Raw genomic sequence first — 21726 nt, forward strand, 5'->3', positions numbered from 1 at the left:
TAGTTTGACACCCCTGTATATCATGTAACCTGATAACATAATATCCTGCCTGCTTTCCCTGAAAGACTTAAATAATATGTAATATATATAGTGCATAACCGTGGCTTATGCTTAAACTCCTGAAGTGGACAAAAGCTGCGCTGACTTTGTTTTTATGTGTTCGTATTTGAAAGAAAATAACAACTCAAGACTTGAAAGGGAAAAATTGAAACACAATATCGCATTCATGACAAGTAGTAGAGAATTTCCAAAGTACCACAATAAAAGGACGTTACAGAGGAAAACACTTGGAGAGCAAAAGCTTTTTAAGTGTCCAGTAATACATTTTCAAAAGAAGAGGGAAAACTTTCTGAGCAATTGTTGTGGCCATAAATCTGACTGAAAATGTGAGATAAATGCTTTGAAGCCCAAACAAATTGAAACAAAAGAACATAAGGTGGAGATTGGTTCAGTAAGCAAGAAAGGGGGAGGAAGCACTGCTTGGCATCCGTGCCACCATAAACCTCAGCATCTGTCTGTGCAACAATCCAGAAAGAGGACACACTGTGAATCGATTTCACACAAAGAGCGCACTACTTGGAAAACCACCCTCCAACACTGCATCTTGTGTTATTGGATTTGGAGCCCAATTTTATGAGCAGTATCTATTACGTACAATACAGGCAAGGAGGATCCAGTTGAATGAAGCGCCAGCTCCCAAAATCCATGGCCAAGGGAATATTTTACTGTTTTTTTAACCTTACATTGTTACCGATGCTTGAAAATAATGACAAAAACCACAAATGGAAAAATGTGACATTTCAATGCTATATCATCTAAAAAATGCAAATGTGAAAAAATAACAACTCGGATGAGCAAAATAAAGGCCATATTTGTTTGTTCTATTTTGTGAACAACTCCTTTGTATTTAATCATAATGAAGTAATAGAAACATTGTGAAAAGGAGGCCAAAAAGAGTGAAGTTAACAGACCCAATGGTGAGCACGTCTGCCTCCCTTCTAGAGGGTTTGATTCTGTGTAGTCTTGTGTGGATGGATGGATAGATAGATAGATAGATAGATAGATAGATAGATAGATAGATAGATAGATAGATAGATAGATAGATAGATAGATAGATAGATAGATAGATAGATAGATAGATAGATAGATAGATAGATAGATAGATAGATAGATAGATAGATAGATAGATAGATAGATAGATAGATAGATAGATAGATAGATAGATAGATAGATAGATAGATAGATAGATAGATATACATAATCGGATTCAGAAAGCCTTTAATAGTTCCACAATGGAGAAATTTGCAATCTACAGGAGCAAAATTGAAAGGGGTGGGGATGTGGGGGTCAAAAAGCAAAGTATTGTATGTACAAAAAGAAAATGTCAGAAGATTGAAATGTACAACCGAAAAAAAAAAAAATCATAAAAACAACTGTACAATGTAAAGTATAAAAATACAGAATAAAAGCTTATATGATATATGTAAGGGGATTGTCTCGACATAAGGTGGTTGTGCTATTTACAATGTTCGAGTCCAGGTTATTTTTTTCTCACATGTATTTCTTGAGATTTTTTTTTCTTGGCCGCTATGACACATTTCTCTGTTCAAAATTGGGTTTACAGCTATGGTGCAGACAGCAACTGTTTTTTTATCTTTAAGGAATCGTGATGCATTTCAAATGATAGGGAAATAAATAAGCAAAGTGTCGCATTCATAGAATCAATCACAGCCATTTTTCAGCCATTCTCATTTCAGTCCATTTAACTGTGCTGACACGCCCCCTGGCGGCGCCTATCTGCTACGCTCTTGTTGGGACACATTCGCTGCGCGGGCAGGAAGGAGCTTGGCAGAGCGTCACCGGAGGAATGTCAATGTGCTAATTGTTAATGCATCTTGGACTCAGTGACACTCTCGGATGCTTCATATGACTCTTCGTCCTTGCCCATCCGACTAACCATGACGACTGCTGTGGAAAGCGGAAATCAGTCTTGCATCGGGCTCGAGCCCATTGACGGCAAAAATAGCCTCCTGCCGGGCAAAGCGACGCCGAGCGGGGGCACGGGTCGCGGCCCCTTCACGAACGGCGGCCCTAAAGTGACCGACAACGGGGTGCACGACATCGAGGACCGTATCTTGAGGATCACCGGCTACTATGGCTACAACCCGGGCTACTCTAGTCACAGAAGTAAGTGCCACTCACACAAAACTAAGTGCGCTAACAGATGCAACAATATATTGGGTAATAAAAAAAAGAATGGATAGATGGTTATACTGTACTTTATATCATGCTTTACCTTAGTATACAGTATATTCGCCCCTATTCCATACTTTAGCATACTGCCCATACTATAATATTATAAACTGCCTATACTTTACTACACTATACTATAAACAGCCTCATCATAATTATTTTACTCAACTTTCTGAAATACCAAATTATATGCCCCGATAAATAATGGGGTATTAGATGGATGGGTGGATGGGTGGAAAGATGGAGAGATGGATGGCTAGATAGATGGATGGATACATGGATGATAGATAGACAGATAGACGGCTATTGTGGTTGGATAGATAGATAGATAGATAGATAGATAGATAGATAGATAGATAGATAGATAGATAGATAGATAGATAGATAGATAGATAGATAGATAGATAGATAGATAGATAGATAGATAGATAGATAGATAGATAGATAGATAGATAGATAGATAGATAGATAGGAAAGCAAACTTTTAATGTGCTGCTCATGATATGCCATATTATGATTTGCATTCGTAACAAAATACAACTTCCAATATATTACCAAAATGAATGGAAATTAATATATTCATTAAGGAGCTAACAGACAATTTCAATACCATGACTGTTTACAGGACTTTATAAGAGAAAGAAAGGGAAGCATATTGCTATTTTTTACACTGTAATAATAATATAGGTAATAATACATTTAATTTCCAAGCACCTTTCAGAACACCAGATGACACTTTACAATTAAAAGTACAATACACAGACACTGTACTATACCATATTGTAGTATACTATACGATACACTACTTCCTCCACTACACTATGGTACCGGCTATAAGCAGCTCAGATCAATCACCAATGTCACCACTGATAGCTGCTTCGGCTAGCATGTTTTATTTATCATGATTTCGTGTCGAAATAGGGGTCGAGGCTCTCTGATGATGCATAAGAATGCTTCACATCTCTGATTTGTCCACACTTTTGATTGAGGGCATACAGACGGCAAATTGGTAACTTTTAATACGTTTTGTGTTTGGGGTGATAGTGAAAAGTGTTGATTTTATTTTATTATTTTAGATTTTAGCAGGCAGATACTGTACATCACAAAGTATGCAGATGACAATCCCGAGAAGGTGTGGCGAATACTTTGCACCACTGGTTGTCCATTGCCTTTATTACGGATGAGGAGGTGTGTTTCAGGAGATAAAATGCTTCACCCTCATTGAACCGAAGGATTGAGACTTTGCACGCAAGCTCCCAAACAATCTCACTTTGGCTGTTACATAAAACCTTGACACATGATTTAAACATCGACAAGTCTCGCGCTCCCAACTTTGGGAAGTTAGACATTTTGGAGGTGTGTTTGTCAGAAGGGAATTTAAAGATGTAAATGTCATTAAGAAAATGTTAACGCGAATGGACCTTTCAGTTGCTTTTCATCACCACAATAGATTTTCAAATTGCGGGCAAGATAAAGGAAATGAGCCCCGTGCTCATTAACGGTGTCCTGTCTGTTGCAGTCATCTAATCATGGATGCAATCACACGCTCTCATTTGGAGAGAAATCTCGCTGTCCAGGTCAATCCCATGAGAGAGGAGCTTTCTTATTAATGAGCAGTAACCCAAACTATAGATTGGAAACAGACACAATTCTCAAACAAATCCAATTAGGAGGATGTTTTTTTGTGCGTAAACAATGCAGGAATATAGTCAGTCAATGTGATTGTTAGGTGTGTTATTTGTCTTTCGTGGTGCAGTGTGCATGTTTCACGAATCTGCCTTTAGTGGGCTAAACATTTTTGTACTTATCCTGTGACTGTAAAGTGTCCTTGAGAGTTTTGAAAGGCACTTTTAAATTGAACGTATTATTAGTGTTATTATTATTATTATTATTATTAAGAAAAATTGGGAAACATTAGTGTCACAGGTGAGCATATGTTTCAAAAGTTCGGAAATACATCCTGTCCAGCATTGCTGTTTAATTACCATGTTTTCCGACCTATAAAGCGCACCGGATTATAAAGTGTACCTTCAACAAATGACATATTTTAAAAAAAGATTATCCATAGCCATATCCAGCTGTGGGGGCAATAGTGCTTTTTTGAGCCTGTAATGGGCAGCATTTTCACAGCCCCACTTTGTTCAGCTGAAAGGTTGAAAAAATTGTGAATAACTAGTGTTAAAAATCAGAAGTCAAGAATCGCGGCTTTACGTCACGGATTGGAATTGAAGCGGATTTACGTGAGAGATGAGATGTGAGACAGTCTCTTTTCGTCAGTGGATGCAACAACTTTGTGTTTGCTTTCAACATTTAGCTTGTAGCAGACGTGCACATTCCACCATGACATCCCTGTTTCACTGGTGAAAAGGACACTTTGATCTTCCCCTCTTTTGCTGCTTCATACAACAAAGAGGGTGCTGAAAGTGCTTCAAATTGAATGACTGTCTGTGTCTTTTGTGTTGTGTCACATTATTGGTTATTTGTGTTTTTTTTTTGCTTTGACTTCAAGATGGCGCCGCGAGAGTGGTTGCCTTTACAGAAGGTGCAGTAGGAATTTTGTCTTTCCTTTCGTCTTACTTTCATCACTTTGCTGCAGTGAAATGTAAATCTCTCTATATACGAGATGAATTAAGGCTGATCCAATATATAAAACACACTAGATTATAAAGTGTCTGGACTATGGTCTTCTTTTGAAAAGTTTTGTAATCCAGTGCGCCTTATACAGTAAAGTCTCGTTATATCGATATCGGATATATCGATAGTCCCGGTTATATCGATACTATTTCTATGCACGCACGGAGAAAATTACATGCAGGGTCGGATATATGGATAGTCCCGGTTATATCAATATTTTTTCGGACTCCCTTGAATATCGATATAACGAGACTTTACTGTATATGGAAATAATGTTAATATGTCTTCATTGAAGGTGCGCCATATAATGCGGTGCATCTTCTTTCTGAAAAAGTATAAAAATATGTCATTCATTTAGGGTCCGCTATATAATCCAATACGGTAATTGACAAGGACATTGTTTTCTACCTTTTCCGCCAGTCTTTGTTATTGAAATCATTAAGCGCAACCAACACAAGAACTCCTGCTGTGCTTCATCAATATTCTAAAACACAACGCAGTAGGACACCAGCGGTTACGTTCTCAAAACGTACTGTAATATCATCAAGTGCGGAATTACACGTTAAATAGATAAGAACCGAAAAGCCACCACTAAATGCAATCGACGCAATCACCATTTGTTATTTTATCTCACATTTAGAGTCACTTTAAAGGACAACCAACACCATTTTTTTGTTTCCTAACTGACATCAGAAAAACTTTTTATAGCATCGAAAATACCCAAAAGGCTGATATTTTTAGTCAAATGCAAAACACCAATAAAAATGACTTAAAGTTTCCCAAAACTACTTCAAAATGACATCTGAAAGTTTCAGTTTCAGAAGGTCCCGCCCCCTTGTTCGTGACGTCACGCCAAGACGTCTTGCTTTGCTCGAGAGTCAAAACAATGGCTTCAGATTCGGAGAATATGCTTTCTTGTTACTTATCCAGTTATGAATATGATTCAAATAGTTCTGAAGAGGAAAGCATAAAACTTTGAAATCGATTAAAGAAGTCCTTCCGTGTCATTTTGAGGCGTCTGGACTGCAACGTAGCGTCCCAGAAAATGCACAACATGGTGCCCAAGCTCCATTGGAAATGGGCTGATTTGTCTGCTGGGAATTTGTGTCAGCTAGTATTCAATAGTAGTCTTGGTGCAACACACAAGGATTCACCATCGCGTTATGTCTTTTCCTTCTAATTTCGCCATCAACACGGATCAACACAAAGTTTTCAGACCAAGCAAATTACCGCAAAATGCATTGTGTGTCCTTTCTCGGTCAGGGGCGTTCCTTCCGTGACGTGACATCAGGAATCGTCACCAACTCAAAAACATGACTTCCTGAATATTCAGCGCGAGTCTTAAAACGTAAAATATAGCTATATGTGGTGGAATCTTTGTAAAATACGCTCAGCGGAAGTCATTTGAAGTGATTTTACAAATTATGGACACAACTTGTTCGGAGGCGTCGGTTGTCCTTTAAAGGCAGACTATACTGTATTATATATGAAGCGTAGCGGAGTCAAGCGGCATTATTCACATATTTGCATTGCATCGTGAAACCCAGGAAGGTGTATGATGGGATGTCGATCATGCTGTAATTTCAGGCCTAAGGAGCAGGTGTGCATCATAATAACAACCCATACCCAGCCAACAACAACGAACCACACGTCTGCAAGCCGAGAGCTTTATTTGATTTGGGAAACATTTCCACATTTTCCAATAAGATATGCCATCTGTGTATTCCCCGCCTATTCATCAAGTTGTCGTTTTAGTCAACAGAAGGTATTCCTCAGGGCGTAGTATTTGTACTGTTATTAAACATACTGTCACAGTTATAGTGAGGAGCAGTCGGCGGGAATTAATCAACTACTGTACAGGCACAAAAATTGATTTTCTGAAAAGTGACTTTTTGGAGTGCAAATGAGTATTGCTTACCAACGTGTCAATGAGGATCAGTTCCTACAGACAAAGCGTCATATAAATGGAACGCTGGGGCTTATCCTGTCTCGTTTATGCTGTAATGATATATTAGGTAAGCTTCTGTTGGCACTTTGTTATTATCGCCACTTGCCATCTGCGTGGATCTCAAATTTTTGTCTCTGAGAGGGGCTTGTGTACTACATTTAGTGACAAAGTCTTGGCTGTTACCCATCATATTGTAATGATGTTTTCGGGCAAAGTTATTACGGCTTTTAATAAGAAAGAAGATAATATCCCAAACTCTGTGCTTATTCCCACTGTCATTGTTTGACTCCTGCTGTTCCACATGACAGTAGAATGAAGTAAATGCCTCTTTGGCATCTCTTGGGAAGCCATTCTAGTGATTTGCTTTATTTCAGGTTTTGACAGGGCGAAATTAAAAAAGGGAGCCAACACAGTAGCGAAGGTACACACCCTGCTGGCTGAATAGGCCAAATGCAGAAGGAATAACAGGTACTGCTCAGCAAGGCGATTGTCCCGTTGGATTGGATTGGATTGGATTTGCCTTTATTAGTCTCGCAGTGGAGAAATCAAATCAAAATATCAATCAAAAATTTTCAAAATTTAATAGCTGGTTTCACAGTAAGGCCATCGTAATATACTTGTAACAAAATGGGAATGGGAATCTACTTGCATTATATTTGAAAGTGCAGTTGAGGGGGATCAAAAAAGAAGGGGGGAATACGCTCCAATTAATCAATCTTTTTTTTGTGAACCAAATATAACCAACCATAAACAAAAAACAAATATATAGACAATGTTATTTACATTATGAACATTTTTCTTACCTTATTTTTTTTTTTTTTCAAAAACTGACCATGTTTTTTATAATCCAGTGCGCTTTATATACGGAATTAAAAAAAATGTCATTCATCGAAGGTGCGCTTTATAAGCTGGTGGGCCTTTGGATTGGATTAGCCTTTATTCGTCTCGCAGTGGGAAAAAAAACTGCAGTTCACAGCGGCAAAGTGATGAAAGGAAGAGTAAAGGAAAGGAAGAAGTAGAAAAACAAAATACACGACCTGCTGGAAAGGCAGCCACTCTTTTGATGCCATCGTGAAGTCAGAACAACGAGAAAAAACTAAATAACAAATAATATGACAACGCAAAAGACAGACAGTCATTCAATCTTCAGCACGCTCTGCACCCTGATTGTTGTATGAAGCAGTCTAGATGAAATAAGAGAGGATCAAAGCATCCTTTTCACCAGTGGATCACGGACGTCATGGTGAAATGTGCACCTCTGCTAGAAGCTAAATGTTGAAAGCAAACACGAAGCTGTAGTATCCACTAACAAAAATAAATTGTCTCACATCTTCTATCCCACATAAATCCGCTTCAATTCCAAGCCGCGACAGTTCCACATACGCATCAGCTCTCTGCGCTCACGCTCCTTTCTTATCGCGGACTCCTCAAGCCATGCACCCATCCAGCCGCAGACTGTCCAACAGTGAATACACAATCGCCTCCGAGCTGTCCAGGGATGACAGTCAAATGGCATTGACATTACTCCAGTGCTGGCGTATTCGTGCTGCCGAAAAGGCGCAACCGCTCAGCAGTCCCCTCCTTGAAGAATGTCGTGGCCAAAAATGCTGAAAAAATCCGTATTCATTCCACATGACATACAACTACTAAAAGTGACAAAAGAAAACACAAAAACAACAACAAAAAGCAAGACTCGTGAGAGCACTTGCTGACGGCTGCCTACTCGGGCGCCATCTTGGACTTCTTATATGTATAAAACGTTTTAAAATACACAGTATGTCATTCACGATTAGTTGCAACCCTACTGAGATAAGCTGTGTAGAAAACACGGATCGATGGCATTGAAATGCATTGTCTGCTATTTTCCTACTCACCGCTAGGGGTCGTCATATTCCATAGTTCACCAATACCACTCGGAAGGCAAATTAAGTGCTCAAAACTATTTTAGGAAAGAACAATTCTACCAAGTCTTCATCTACTTTCTTGGTTCTCATTGTGATATTTAGAGACAGAGGGGGTCCAAAAAAACCCTCACATGAGAGCGAAGTGTTTGGAAATCTAAATGACAAAAGGACTTAATTTTAAAAAAGGGATTTGGTGCGTCAGTAGAAGGGGATGCAGCTGTTGCTATGGGGTTTGAGAGGGTAGATGCTTTATTATTTGATGCTTTGATCTATTTACTATGCACGTCCAATGGAGTTTTGGCGGTAGAATGGATGGAGAGTTATTGATTGATGCGAGGTTGCCAAACAAAAAAATACAGTAAAAGTACGCTATAAAGCAATTTATGTGGTTTATTTTTTTAGCTATATCATGCTTCAAAAAAATAAAGACATTTTACTGCTGGTATTTTTCAAACCGAGCCTTAGCTTAAATTTGGAGTTGGAGGTGGTAGTGCCTGCGCTGGAGAACCTCACTCTTAATCAGATAGTGATTAGCATCCTGGGCTTTGCTGACTGGATGCTTTTTTTTTTTTTGCTGTCCCTCTCTGTCTAGCTTTTGTCTCCACTCATCAGCAGGTCTATTTTTAAAGTGACCCTCCTCTCTCGGGATCCATCCTTCTATCTTCCTCTTACACCGCGCAAACACGATAGCTTCATCCCTACTTGGGTGGCACATTTATGCATTCAAAGGGCTGCAAGGTTCACTAAGCTTAACATTGTTCTTTTATGGTTAGCGATCATATGACATAAAATAATTGTAATCAATAACAATATTACACTTGAGTAATGAATGTATCGAAGAGGAGCCCACGATGAGAAGAAAGGAGCATCAGCGTGGAGCGGCAATGCGTTTGTGGAACTGTCGCGGCTTGGCATTGAAGCGGATTTACGCGGGATAGAAGATGTGAGACAATCTCTTTTCGTCAAAGGATGCTACAGCTTTGTGTTCGTGTTTGACATTTAGCTTGTAGCAAACGTGCACATTTCACCATGATGTCCCTAATCCACTGGTGAAAAGGATGCCTAGATCCTCTCCTCTTTCACCTAGAACTGCTTCATACAACAAAGAGGTTGCAGAAAGTGCTTCAGATCGAATGACTGTGTGTCTTTTGTGTTGTGTTACATTGTTATTTAGTTTTTGTTGTTGTTTTGACTTCAAGATGGCGCCGCAAGAGTGGCTGCCTTTACAGCAGTTCCTGTTTTTGTTTTTCTACTTCTTCCTTTCCTCTTCCCTTCATCACTTTGATGCTGTGAAATGTCATTTTTTTTCCACTGCAAGACTAATAAAGGCTAATCCAATACAAATGCGCACCGGCATATGAGGCGGTTTACCTTCAGTGAATGACACATTTTCAAACTTTGTTGTCATATATGTGTGACATGGAAATTATTGGAGGGATGGACCGCACCCACGTGGGTCGATCTGAGATACTTATGGAAACGGGGATTGGGAGTTTGTCTGACAAAATCCTGACCGCTGTATACGAGCATAACGGAAGCATGTCGGCCAGTTTCGACAGGAAATAAAATATAGTAAAATTTATCACAAATAAATTTCAGCTGCTCAGAAAAAAAGTAAACATGAGTGATTGAGGTCTATAGCTATTGAGTGCCATTTTTCATATCATTTCCAATGCAATATATATATAAAAAAAATGAAATGGTGGCCAAAAACAAGCACATTATCATGATCAATGCCCTTTCTACAGCTCAGTGAGATGATGATACTGTGTACAAACAAGCACACAAAACGTGAAAGCCAAACCATGACAGGATGTGTAGCAGAAGACAATGAAGAGGGAGAAGCCTGCTCGGGTAGAAAGAAGGTTGTGAGCATTGGAGGAGCATAATTAGCCTGGGCTGCTTGGTTACCATTCAAAACAAAGCTGCTGATTTGCAGAGCAAAATAGGAGGGAGGGCTAAAGTGAGTTGATCACAGACAAACGAGATGGGGGTGGCGAGAATGGAGTGAGATGAGGCGAGTGATTGCACCATGTCACACACACTTAAAGCTCCGTCTCCCTAGGAGACCGTGGCAGCGCTGGATCACGGTATGACATTGCAACAGTAGTTCCACCAGTCAGCTGTGTCACTACTATCCAGACAGATAGTAAAGAGGAAGTGTGCATAGAGGGAGCGGAGCCGGACTTGAGCTCCGAGGGGGAAAAGTTGACAAGATTTGGGAAGCGGGCGGGTAGGGTGGGTAGAGGGAATAGGTGAAGAGTGAAAAGAAGGGGCAAAATAAGAAGAAGCGAAGGAGTAAGGATGCCCGGAGCAAGGTGGAAGAGCTGCTGAGCGTGTCCACACATTTATAGACTTACCAGGGAAGGACAGTGTGTTGTGGCCGAAAGTGGAGGATGAAGAAGCACTCAGCCCGAGTGGCTCCTCTCAGCTCCCACAGCACTCAGGTGCTGACATGCCCCATATCTGAAGGTAAAGCCGAGTGAATTCTACATGTATGTAAAAAGGTTGTTTCTTTACATGTACCGTATTTTCCGGTGTATAAGGCGCAGCCAAAAGCTTTGATTTTCTTCAGAAGTTGACCCTGCGCCTTATGTGCAGGTGCGACTTATATGTGAAGTAATATTGAGCCACAACAGGTCAGGCAACTACTGTCAGCAGCCACCAACTCCATTTCCCCCTGTAGAAGAAGTAGTGCGTAACCCCAGCCTCTAATGTATCACCTTATAATGTGGTGTGCCTTATACAGTAAAGTCTCGTTATATCGATATTCAAGGGAGTCCGAAAAAATATCGATATAACCGGGACTATCGATATATCCGACCCTGTTTGCATGTAATTTTCTCCGTGCGTGCATAGAAATGGTATCGATATAACCGGGACTATCGATATATCCGATATCGATATAACGAGACTTTACTGTATTTGGAAAACGGTTTACATATTTAGATATTATATTTGTAAAACTGTTTTCATTCATTGAAGGTGTACCTTATAGTCCGGTGCGCTTTATACATGGAAAAAGTTTGAAAATACACCGTTTAGCGGGGGTGCACCTTATACTCTGGTGCGGCTTATATACCGGAAAATACGGTAGGCTCAGTGAACTGTAGCATCTTATAATGTGGTGTACGTGTCTTATATTTTGGGAAAACTTGGATATATTTGCATAATATATTTGGAAGACTGTTTTCAGTCATTGAAGGTGCACCTTATAGTCCACTGCACCTTATATATGGAAAAACGTTTGCAAAGACACCATTTATTGGGGGTGCGCTTTATACTCTGGTGCGGCTTATATACTGTAAAATACGGTAGGCTGAGTGAACTGTACCGTCTTATGATGTTGTGTACGTGTCTCATATTTTTGGAAAACTTTTATGTTTGTATAATATATTTGGAAAACTGATTTAAATCATTGAAGGTGTGCCTTATAGTCCGGTGCAACTAATATATGGAAAAGGTTTGAAAATACACCATTTATTGGGGGTGCGCCTTATAGTCCGGTGCGGCTAATACACCGGAAAATACGGTAGGCGCAGTGGACTGTAAGTTATATGAAGAAAATGATTGGTGACGTGACTTGAAGCACATACTGAACGGTCATTGTCACATGACGAATGGACAGTGTATATCATGTAAGGTCAGGTTGATGAGTTGAAGTTGTACATATGAAGAAGCAATACGCACCTTTGTAACTTCGCAGCAGAGATGTGCTGCATTCAGATCGATAGCAAGTGTGCATAGACGAGGGCTAGATGTTTAAAAAAAACAACAAAAGAAACATCAGCAAATTTTGTCAACTTGTCCTTTTCCCCATTGAGCATTTCTGCTCACAACTCAAAAACAAACAAGCAAACTCCCCCCTAAGAGCCATGAACATCTACTAAATCCATGTTCTAATCTGTAGGGCTCACCTTTGTTTTAGAGATTGAAATCAGATACCCTAATCCCCCTTTCCGTAAGCATCATCAGCATCCCACTTCTCCTTAAGACGATTTATTAAGGTTACACGGTGCGGCTGACGTGACCAAGCGGGAGTCTATCTCCATCAATGTCACGATAAAACACACACTAGATTGAAATATTAGATTCAAAATCAGAATCAGAATAATCTCTATTGGCCAAGTATGTAGAACACAAGGAATTTGTCACCGGTAGGACACGCTGCACTAGTATCACCATAAACAAGGACATGACAAATAAGTATGGAAGGGCCTTAATGTAAGTGAACCATTGTGCACTAGTACCTCTCAGCAACAACTGTGCGACAATGTACAAAGTATCGAGCAGAGCCAAAGTGATCATTGGTCGAATAAAATACGGTAACAGTTGTACAGTTGGTACAGAAAGTCGTTGGAACCATTTTAAAGTCTTCAGAATTTCAATCAATTTGATGCAAATTTTCTCTGGCCCACGAGCAATCGGGGTCCACTGTATTATTTTCAGTTGTGATCTCACTATTCACCAATAGATGGCAGACATGTCTAAGTTGTGTGATGCAGGCTATGTAACAGTACGTGAGGATGTGGAGAAAGTGAGAGGAAAATATATATTTTTTTGTAAAAGCGACCAAAAGTTTTATCCTATTTCCCGGCGACAATGGTGTGTATGTATAATGTATAAAAAGTACAATGGTAATATGTCATTTCCAGTCACAGACTTAAATTTAATGGTCCTAAATGTGGTTTGGTGACTCTGGTGGGTAATTAAATACAGTATTCCAATGTGCATTTGTTCATGACAAATGTTCCACACTATAATTATTAGATAATATGATTGTAAAACAATCAAAAAAAAAAAATTTACTAACAATCCATTATTATTCATCTCGTGAGTGGTTGTGCCGTTCTCCTACTGCGTGACTTTTTATCTATTAAAAAGGGGGAAAAAGGCCATTGGTGCAAAAATGAGCACTGAGATTGCTGTGCTGTGCTAGAAGGGAGATACTTGCAGGCACGTGCCACAAGCTGAGCTAGCAGAAAGCATAGGCAGCACAAGCCATCTTTGATTTCCTACCCTGGTGTAATTTGATCACTGCATGCTGTCAATTCAAAGAAAGTCCCTAAACTTGTTTGGTAAGTCAACCTTGTAAGTGTACTTGTCTACCATTTTATTTTATTCCACCCACATCTGATTAGTGTGTAATTCATCAATTTTGAAACTAAATCACATACCCGCAGGCATTCATACAAGCCACAATTTAAGATTAACTCATTCACTGCCAGACGTGCAAAAATGTGTCCACTCCAGGGGCCAGGGTTTTTGTCATTTTTACTCAAATTCCAGGACCCACAGAATATTGAGTTTTAGGTCTACTTAAACATTCAATGCAGCATTAAGAAACCGTAGAGTCTCTTCTTTCATCAGAGTTAATTCCTAAGTTATATGTGTCTGGAGTTATCTGAGCTTGAAATGGGGACGGCTGTACAAAAGGCAAATTCTGGGAGGAAAAAAACTTTGTCAGAGGTCTGACCTGTGCTTTATCGGCAACCCCCGCTAGAAAAACAAATATCTGAACAAATTTCCGGAATGGCGCTCCACGTCATATTTTCAATTCCTGAATAAATTCGGGAATGGCAGTGAACGAGTTAAGAATTTCTTTGGAATAATGCTAATAATACATTTCATTTATAAGCGCCTTTCAAAACTCTCAAGGTCACTTTACAGTCACAGGATAAGTTTTTCTGTTGGTGAGCAGCGGCAGCCACACACGCCAGTGTACACTCAACCTGGAGGTTACTCAAATAGAATAGTAAGACCAATGGATAGAAAGCTAGCTAGCAAGCCAATATATAGCTAATAGCTAGCCAGCTAGCCAGCCAACCAGATCGCTATTGTGGTCTTACGGATGAAAATTACCCAACAAAGTAGCCAAAGATTGTATGAGATTGTGTTGCAGATATTTCTCGATAATGTGTATCCACATCACGTGATAATTGAAAGAGATCAAGTATGAAAACTGTATTTTTAATCTATTTATGGATACATGTAGTGTAGCACGAGTCCCTGTGATTCGTGATTTCAACTTTCTAGTAGGAATGGGATGTTGCTTGTGTGACATAAAAAAATAACTATTTGTTTTTCCACAAGGAGAGGATGGTTTGGAAACTCAGGCCGAAACTCCCGGTAGTGAGGCAAGTGTGGAGAGCCAGTCATACCAGACATGCGCCAGCACAGCGCTGAAGGTGCTTGGTGGCTTGCTGATGGTGCTGTGCATCTCCTCCTCCTGGGTGGGTACCACTCAGGTGGTCAAGCTGACATTCCAGTCATTCTCCTGTCCTTTCTTCATATCCTGGTTCAGCAGCAATTGGAATATCCTCTTCTTTCCAATTTATTATTCTGGACATGTGGTGATCACAAGGGAGAAGCAGACACCCATTCAAAAATTTAGGTAAGGTGTTTTTTTTTCATCCATACATTGTTGATGTTATCATGGTTGTAACTGATTTTAGGTGAAAGACAAACTGCATTCTGGATTGGTCGCCATTCAATCACAGAAGCATCTATAGACAGACAACCTTCACATTCACACAATTATAGAGTCGGAAATGAATTGATGCCCAAATAATACTTTTAACTCATTCACTACCAGACGTGCAAAAATGTGTCCACTCAGTGCCAGGGTTATTGTCATTTTCACTCAAATTGCAGGACCCATAGAATATTGAGTTTTAGGACAACATAAACATTCTCATCAGAAAAAAGTTAATTGCTCAGTTATATGGGTCTAATAATCATCATCATCATACATTTAATGTATAAGTGTCTTTCAAAACTCTCAAGGTCACTTTAGTCATTCAACACGAAAGTAACTCAAATAGATAGAAAGCTAGCTCGCTAGCTAATTGATAGCTAATAGCTATCTAACTAAATAGCTAGCCAGCTAGATAGCAATTAGAGATGGCTTATATGAGCTTGATATAGGCGGCTGTCCAAAATCCAATGCAGTACATACATAGTGGTTGATATAGCGCTTTAACAACAGCTGAAGACGTAGCAAAGTGCTAATATGGACAAAAGGCAAATGCTGCCCTCTGGTGGAAGGGAGAAAACATTTCCAGAAATCTGTGATGCGCTTTTCAGCACCCAAACAAGCAAAAACAAAAGCCAAACAAATTCGGGAATGGCGCTCTACGTCATATTTTTAATTCCCGATTAAATTCGGGAATGGCAGCGAATGAGTTATGAAATAAATAATTTGGGGGAGGGAAATTCTGTACACAATTGGTTGGGTCGGATATATTTTCATTCAGTAGCACATTAATATTGGAACTGTGGTTTACTATATGTCATTCTCGAAAATAGTCCACCATTGACCTCGTGTCAAATGGATAAGGCTCCAGCCCCTTTAGTGACCTTGAAAAAAAGAAATCGATCAATGGAAGAAAATACACTCCATCAGGGGTCAGCAAAATAGGCCCCAAAGGACCACATAAGTAGCCGACTGGCCTGTTCTAAAAATAGTTCACATGTATAGGACATTGTGATTTTATTTTTAATAATGTTGAAATGATCATTTGAAAATGTGAACATGAGCAGTTTTCATGTGTGTGTAGTTTGACAAGGCCATAAGTGATAGTATGTCTTTTGACAGAGAGTGCAGTAAACTGTTTGGCGAAGAAGGGATGACGCTGAAGCTTTTTGTGAAGCGAACAGCACCTTTCTCCATTTTGTGGACACTGACCAACTACTTGTACCTTTTGGCCTTGAAGAAGCTGACCGCCACTGATGTCTCCGCTCTTTACTGTTGCCACAAAGCCTTTGTTTTTCTTTTATCCTGGATTGTCCTTAAGGACCGCTTCATGGGTGTCCGGGTATGTATTTGAATAATTGTGAAAGAGAAAGAGATGAAGATAACAGCAAGACTATTAATGGATATATTGTTTAGATTGTTGCCGCCATCATGGCCATCACAGGAATCGTCATGATGGCTTACGCGGACGGTTTCCATGGTGATTCCTTTGTGGGCGTGGCACTGGCTGTGGGCTCAGCCTCAACTTCAGCTCTTTATAAGGTGAGACAACAAACCACACGAGTTCTGTATTTTCCGCACTGTAAGTCGCTCTGGATGATAAAGCGCATCTTCAATGAATTATATTAAAAAAGGATTTCATCATAATGTTTCTTATTTGATGCCAAACACCACAATAGAAATTGCAGAAGAGTATTTTGTGTATTTTTATGAGCTCAAAAATATTCCAGGATTTTTTCAGTTTATCACAATACAATAATAAATATATATTTTTAGAGGTTCATCTTCGTTCTTTAAAACCTTTGTGTTCCTTAAGGATTTTCATGGAATATTTTAGGTTAAAATTTTCAGAAATGAACGATTTTTAAACGTTTTTCTTTTAGACAAAATAAAAAAACAAGCAAAAAATGCCAAATTTGTCAATTCTATTTAATAAACAGTTTTTTAGACAATATGAAAACAAGCAAAGACCGCAGAATTTTCCAATTCTAATCATTGTGCCAATTTTAAGAGATATATATACCACCTTTTATTGTGCCAAAAAATTATGGCAAAAACAAAAACAGAAAATTATGGCATAATCGAGAAAAAAATCCGCCTGACAAAATAATTTTAAAGGATTACAGAAATGAAACACCATTTTATAATTCCCATCATGCACCGCGCACTACTTCTACGGGGGGAAATAGAATGGGTGACGCGTTATGGTTCAATATTACTTATAATAATAATAATCATAATAATAATTATAATAATGATAAGACATATAATTTCTAAGCGTCTTTCAGAACTCTCAAGGACACTTTACAGTCATGGGATAAGATTTTTTTTTTGTGCGGGTGAGCAGCGGAAGCCATTCGCGCCAGCGTTCACTCTACCCGGCAGTAACATAGCAGCAAAGTTCTGAAAGGAAGAAGAAAGGAAATAAAGAAGTAGAAAAACAAAATACAGGAGCTGCTGGAAAGGCAGCCACTCTCGCGGTGCCATCTTGAAGTTAAAAAAAAACCCTAAATAAATAATACGACAACACAAAGACGCAGAGACGGCGGAAAGGCACAGGGTCATCTTTTGAATATATATTTTTTTTGTGCGCCTTATAGTGCCGAAAATACGGTATATTAAGTAATAGGACCAAGCAGCTGATGCTAAGCAACTGGTTTGTCTTTTCATCATCCAGATGCTATTCAAGATGTTCCTGGGCAGTGCCAACCTTGGCGAAGTTGCTCATTTCCTATCCACCATGGGTTTCTTCAACCTCATTTTTATCTCCTGCGTGCCCCTCATCCTCTATCTGACCAAAGTAGAGCAATGGGGCTCCCTCTCCACATTGCCCTGGGGATATTTGTGTGGCCTGGCAGGACTGTGGTTAAGTGAGAATGCAAACATGCTAACATTTGTAGCATTTGCCCGGTACAATTACGTCATTCCTTTTGTCTCCAATCTTGATCAGATTTGGCCCCAGGGTCTTGACTTTGACACCTATAATGTAAGGGATTAGCTAGAATAGAATAGAATAGAATAGAATAGAATAGAATAGAATAGAATGAGAGCTAGCTCGCTAGCTAGCTCGATCGCTAGCTCCCCTGATCGCTAGCTCGCTCGATAGATGAGCATGGAATTTCACAATTTTGATTTGCTTTCGCGGGCCGAATAAAATGATGTGGTGGGCCAGGTTTGGCACCTGGGGCCTTGACTTTGACACCTATGCGCTATGTAAAGTAACTAGGAATGACATTACCCACAATTACACAACCTTTTTGGACATATTATTGAAACTGCTGTGTTTTTTTTTTTTTTTTTTCTCGTATCCTGGATTGTATCTTTTACAGTGTTCAACATTCTGGTTCACGTCGGTGTTGTCCTGACGTACCCCATTCTCATCTCCATAGGAACTCTCCTCAGTGTACCAGGAAATGCAGGTGAACTTTCTTGATGTGGTTCAAATATTGCCCTCGGTTTAATTTAACCTATTTTCCGGTGTATGAGGCACGCCGGAGCATAAGGCGCACCCCCAATGAATGGTGTATTTTCAAACTGTTTCCATATATAAGGCACACCGGACTATCAGGTGTAACTTCAATGATTGAAAAAAGTTTTACAAATATATATAAAGAAATAAAAGTTTGCCAAATATAAGGCTCACTAGATTATAAAGCGCTACAATAGAGGCTGGGGTTACGCATAACTTCTACAGGGGGAATTGTAGTCTGTGGCTGCTCACAGTGGTTGCAAGACCTGTTGTAGCTAAATATTACTTCCTATATGAGGCACACCTTTGTATAAGGCGCAGGGTCATCTTGTCAAGAAAATTAAGGCTTTAGGGTGCGCTTTATAGACCGGAAAATATGGTGCACTATTCCAGATTATTGTATCCAGAAACATGTAATGCCTACGGACCAGTTCTTAGCTTTAAAGGACAACCGATGACACTTTTTTGTTTCCTAACTGACATCCGAAAAACGTTTTATAGCATCTAAAATACCCAAAACACGCAGTATGATATTTTTATTCAAATGCAAAACACCAATAAAAATGACTTAGTGTCCAAAATTTGCAAAAAATTGAGCTGCGAATTGGGCCTTTTCAGAAAGTCCCGCCCCCAGTTCGTGACATCACGCCAAGACGTCATACATTGCTGGAGAATCAAAACAATGGCTTCAGATTCAGAGAATATGCTTTCTTGTTACACATCCAGTTATGAATATGATTCAAATAGTTCTGAAGAGGAAAGCATACATGTTTGCAATCGATTAAAGAATTTATTCCGTGCCATTTTGAGGCAACATTGGGGGGAAATGTCTCACCCGAAAAGAGGCACGAAAATGGCCACCGAGCTCCTGTGAGGAATTAATCAGCCCATTTCCACAGGCTGATAAATTCATCATATGGAGCTTGGACGCCCTCTTCTGGTGCAACACGAGTTTTTCAGACCAAACAAGCATTGACACGATGGAAGGACTGCTACAATGTGTCCTTTTTTTTCAGTCAGGGGCGTTCCTTCAGTGACGTCGCGTACGGACTCGTCACCAAAAACAAGACTTCCGGAATATTCAGCACCAGTCTTAAAACATAAAATATAGCTATATGCTGTGGAATCTTTGTAAAATACGCTCAGTCGAAGTCATTTGAAGCCATTTTACAAATTATGGACACAACTTGTCCGGAGACATCAGTTGTCCTTTAACTGTGGTACCATGTTAAGGTCAGTGCGATTTGACAAATTAATCGCGTTTATCAATGATGATCTGAATTTTCTTCTCTCATACAAGTAGAGACTGTTTAGTTTTTTGTTTTTTTTATAAATCTTAAATATTTTTGTTATATTTGTCTGCCCCTCCCCTCTTTTGGTTCCTTACTGTAGCAGTAGATGTCCTTAAACACCTGGTGATCTTCAGCATGGTGCGCCTAGCGGCAACGTGCATCATCTGTTTGGGTTTTTTGTTGTTGCTGCTTCCAGAAGAATGGGACTCGGTCAGTTTGCGCTTCTTGGCTACCATCGCAGATAAGAAGTCAGAGGATCACGGCGAAGAGCTTACGGAATCCAGCCTGCAGATGAGAAGCCGTAGTCGAGCCAACGGCGCCGTCTCCCTTCCCTTAGCGTAGCATAGTCAGACTCCTTTGTGAGCTTCTTTCCTCCACTGCCCACTCAAGGAGGGGAGACTGGAACAACATGACCCAAACGATCTGCAAGCCATGGCAGAGTATCACGATTGTGTTAGACAATGATTCATCAGATCTATCTGGCACACTGCAAGATGGACATTTATGAGTTTTACGAATGAAAATGGTGGGAGATGTTATTTATTTTTTTCGATAAACCTGCCACACACAGTCCCTCACCTGTTGAGTCCACCAAAGCCCTGCTCGACTGTGCAAAATGTATTCTGTGAATATAAATTATGGCAGGGACAGTTTTGCTATGGGGTGATATGATTATTTAGAGAGGGAATAATTCATTTCAAATCTTACGGACGTGCATTATATATAAGAGACTAACGGTTATCAATCCTAGTATTAGTATTTCCTTTTGTTTGTTATTGATATGAATTTAAGAAAAAGCTCACTCCATTTACTGGCGTAACTGAAACACAGCTACTTCTTTATTCAAATGACTTAAAACTGATTGTTATCGTTTCCCAGTTCAGATGACCAGGATCCACTGAAACTGTTGAGAAGATTAAAAAAATCTGCTGTTGAAAAGATTACAAAAACAAACAGATGCAGACCAAAAAAAATTGCTGAATTTTGAAACTTTGCATTGCAATTCATCATCACCTTCCACAAATTCACCACATGTGGTAATATGTCCATGCTATAAAGAAATAGAAACTAATAAAAACCTGAGGGTGATTGTTAAGATGTAGAGCATATGATTTGCATGTCTCACACATACAACGCACATGAATGAGTAGACATTACACCGCTGCTATGGTTTCTGGATCACAGTGAGTGAGTGGTAAGAGACCTCTGACGAGAGGACATTAAAACACTTGAAATTAAAAAAAAGAATAATAAAGGAATCTCAATCTAATGTTGCCCAGTGGTATTTCCAGAAAGAAAGGTATCACCAAGAGAAGTTACTATTTTTATGCACCCACCACAACCCCCAAAAGGTCTGCCAAAAACATCAAGCTCTCTCAAGCATTTGCCGTGAAATATACAAAATGGACCCGTGGGGAGAGTTTCTATAGAAACATCTTCGCAGTAAGAATGTGTAGAACAAAAGCATGATACACACGTATTTGATGTTTATTTCTATCTTTTTGTTGCTATGATATACTCAAGTGCTCTTTTCAAACAACATGCCAATCAAGCAAAGTGAGCATTCATTTTATTCTGTTAGCATTGATAATTCAGTTTTTTTCTCCTTTTTGGTCCTGAATAAGGCACACAACAGAATGAATCAGGTGACAAAGAATAGGATATGGTGATATCTACAAAACAAAGAATTCGTTTTGAAATAAAGTCAACATGTCCTAAGGAAGTTGAGACGGCATCTGGGCCTACCTGTC

At 39.5% G+C, this 21726-nt stretch overlaps 1 protein-coding gene and 1 long non-coding RNA gene across 3 annotated transcripts in view; one reads left to right on the top strand and one right to left on the bottom strand.

The window, feature by feature from the left end:
* LOC148893434 (uncharacterized) overlaps positions 1-15027 on the bottom strand; it is a 39174-nt gene extending 24147 nt beyond the window's left edge. Inside the window, exons 1-3 of the long non-coding RNA XR_016116060.1 lie at positions 14901-15027; positions 12430-12493; positions 11100-11205 (exon numbers count right to left, since the gene is read on the bottom strand). This is a non-coding gene — a long non-coding RNA (uncharacterized LOC148893434). The remainder of the gene's footprint in view (positions 1-11099; positions 11206-12429; positions 12494-14900) is intronic.
* Positions 1837-21703, top strand: slc35f4 (solute carrier family 35 member F4). 2 transcript variants are annotated; one of them, XM_089004975.1, is made up of 7 exons: positions 1837-2187; positions 14833-15133; positions 16337-16556; positions 16631-16756; positions 17892-18084; positions 18544-18633; positions 20076-21703. In XM_089004975.1, exons 1-7 carry the CDS (start codon positions 1959-1961, stop codon positions 20315-20317), a joined length of 1401 nt encoding a protein of 466 aa, XP_088861101.1. In that variant the 5' UTR covers positions 1837-1958; the 3' UTR covers positions 20318-21703. The 2 variants fall into 2 exon arrangements, with proteins under 2 accessions (XP_088861101.1, XP_088861102.1); XM_089004976.1 differs by lacking the exon at positions 1837-2187 and adding an exon at positions 11052-11211.
* Positions 21704-21726: the final 23 nt, after the last annotated feature.

The sequence above is a fragment of the Hippocampus bargibanti genome, linkage group LG09 (assembly GCF_051943395.1).
Source record: "Hippocampus bargibanti isolate YZ-2025 linkage group LG09, ASM5194339v1, whole genome shotgun sequence".
Classification (NCBI taxonomy): Eukaryota; Metazoa; Chordata; class Actinopteri; order Syngnathiformes; family Syngnathidae; genus Hippocampus; species Hippocampus bargibanti.